This window comes from Etheostoma cragini, unplaced genomic scaffold (assembly GCF_013103735.1).
Source record: "Etheostoma cragini isolate CJK2018 unplaced genomic scaffold, CSU_Ecrag_1.0 ScbMSFa_3896, whole genome shotgun sequence".
Classification (NCBI taxonomy): Eukaryota; Metazoa; Chordata; class Actinopteri; order Perciformes; family Percidae; genus Etheostoma; species Etheostoma cragini.
In genome coordinates this window covers 1-2353 of record NW_023268211.1, presented here as the reverse complement: position 1 = coordinate 2353, position 2353 = coordinate 1, and the positions used below count along the sequence as shown (strand labels likewise).

Below are 2353 nucleotides of genomic sequence, written 5' to 3'. Positions count from 1 at the left end.
AGGGCACGGCGTCTGTAGGGCACTACTGCGTCTGCAGGGCACGGCGTCTGCAGGGCACGGCGTCTGTAGGGCACGGCGTCTGTAGGGCACTACTGCGTCTGTAGGGCACTACTGCGTCTGTAGGGCACTGCGTCTGTAGGACACGGCGTCTGTAGGACACTACTCCGTCTGTAGGACACTACTCCGTCTGTAGGACACTACTCTGTCTGTAGGACACTCCGTCTGTAGGACACTGTGTCCTAGTCTCCTGGTCTGTGTTGTCAGTTCTGCAGCGACAGCGAGGACTTGTTCGGGGACTACGACAGTCTCCTGGAGGACAGCTCTCTGCTCGCCAGGCTGGACGTCGCAGAGCAAATCGAACGACAGCGGTCGGTCGCCGGGCCGCCGACCTCAGGCTTCACCTCCCTGCGGACGCCGGACAACGCCCCGCACAAACCGCCGAGTAAAGACGTCCTCACGGACTCCATCTTGGACGTCCTCGGAGACGAACCCTTCGGGGACTCACCGGTAGGACAATTATTATTATTATTATTATTATTATTATTATTATTATTATTATTATTATTGTTATTATTATCTTTATTAAAACAGAATAATTGAGAAAAATGCTTATTTTAGAATATTTTCACTGTTGATTTGACCTTTTCTCGGTTTTTAACCCTTGTGTTGTCCTTCCATTCCCAGAAAAGACAAGTAAATAGACGTGTACAAAACGTGCACGTCTATTTACTTGTCTTTCCTTGACACTTTTGTCACTTTTTCTGATTTTTTGGTTTTGGTTTTTTCCTACATTTATTTTGTACACATGTACCTACATGATGTTTTTCTTCTCTGTTTTTACCCTTGTGTCACATTGACCTGCACCTTTTTGTTTTTCTGGGTAGGATTTCAAATTAATTAAATGAATTAATTGAAACTTATTTAGTTGTCTTTTCTCGACCGATAACAATAATAACAAACGTGTATTTTTCATAATCAAGCAGACCGACTTACCGGCGAGCCAGCTTCAGTTTCAGCAACGCAGGCCGCACGACGGAGACCAGAATAAAACCTCCACGCCGCTCAGACACCTGGGGGCTGGAGGACACCCGGAGGCTGGGGGACACCTGGAGGCTGGAGGACACCTGGGGGCTGGAGGACACCCGGAGGCTGGGGGACACCTGGAGGCTGAAGGACACCTGGGGGCTGGAGGACACCCGGAGGCTGGACGTCACCCGGAGGCTGGAGGACACCCGGGGGCTGGAGGACACCCGGGGGCTGGAGGACACCCGGGGGCTGGAGGACACCCGGAGGCTGGAGGTCACCCGGGGGCTGGAGGACACCCGGAGGCTGGAGGTCACCCGGAGGCTGGAGGTCACCCGGGGGCTGGAGGACACCCGGAGGCTGGAGGACACCCGGAGGCTGGAGGACACCCGGGGGCTGGAGGACACCCGGGGGCTGGAGGACACCCGGAGGCTGGAGGACACCCGGAGGCTGGAGGACGTCCGGAGGACAACAGGCGGAGGAGGACCAAGACGAGGAGGAGTATGGCGGAGCAGCTGAAGAGGACGATGCTCTGCAACGCAGCCGCTCCGTCCGCCGTCTCACGCACCGCCGAGAGGAAGGACGCCGTGGTCTCCAAGGAGATCAGCGTCGCCATGCAGGCGATGGAGACGCTGTCCTCCGAGACCACAGACCTCGGGCCGTTCTTCGGACTCCCCACTAGAGTCAAAGACCTGATCTTCAACCTGAGAGGAATCGAGAAGTTATACGGTGACGCGCTGTTTTAGTTTTCCTCTCAAAGAACAGAAAAGACTTAGACTCGCGTTTTTAATTTGAATATGTCTTGGGTTTATTGGACTCATAGTTATTGGACACTTGTTGTGTTTCAGACTGGCAGGAGACATGTCTGAACCTGGACTGTGTCCAGCGGAGGGACAACCTGATCTACTCCCTCCCCACCAGCGGGGGGAAGACCCTGGTAGCCGAGATCCTGGTCCTCAGGGAGCTGCTGTGCAGGAAGAAGGACTGTCTGCTCATCCTTCCGTACGTCTCCCTGGTGCAGGAGAAGGTACCGAGGAGGGACATGGGAAGACAAAATGCTGTCTCTGTCTCTCTCTCTCTCTCTCTGTGTCTGTCTCTCTCTGTCTCTCTCTCTCCTTCTCCCTCACTTCATCCCTCGCTTCTCTCTGCCGGCAGTCATGTTACCTAGCTGTCTGTCTGTCTCTTTGTCTTTCTCTCTCTCTCTCTCACTCGCTGTCTGTCTGTCTCTTTGTCTTTCTCTCTCTCTCTCTCACTCGCTGTCTGTCTGTCTCTTTGTCTTTCTTTCTCTCTCTCTCTCTCTCTGTCTGTCTGTCTCTTTGTCTTTCTTTCT

At 53.7% G+C, this 2353-nt stretch overlaps 1 protein-coding gene across 1 annotated transcript; it reads left to right on the top strand.

Annotated features, from left to right (window-relative positions):
- Positions 1 to 264: 264 nt before the first annotated feature.
- LOC117940974 (translation initiation factor IF-2-like) lies at positions 265 to 2083 on the top strand (the record flags this gene model as incomplete). The annotated part of the gene is made up of 3 exons (XM_034866081.1): positions 265 to 507; positions 984 to 1752; positions 1872 to 2083. Coding segments are annotated over 3 exons (1224 nt in total), but the record flags the coding sequence as incomplete, so codon positions are not given.
- Positions 2084 to 2353: the final 270 nt, after the last annotated feature.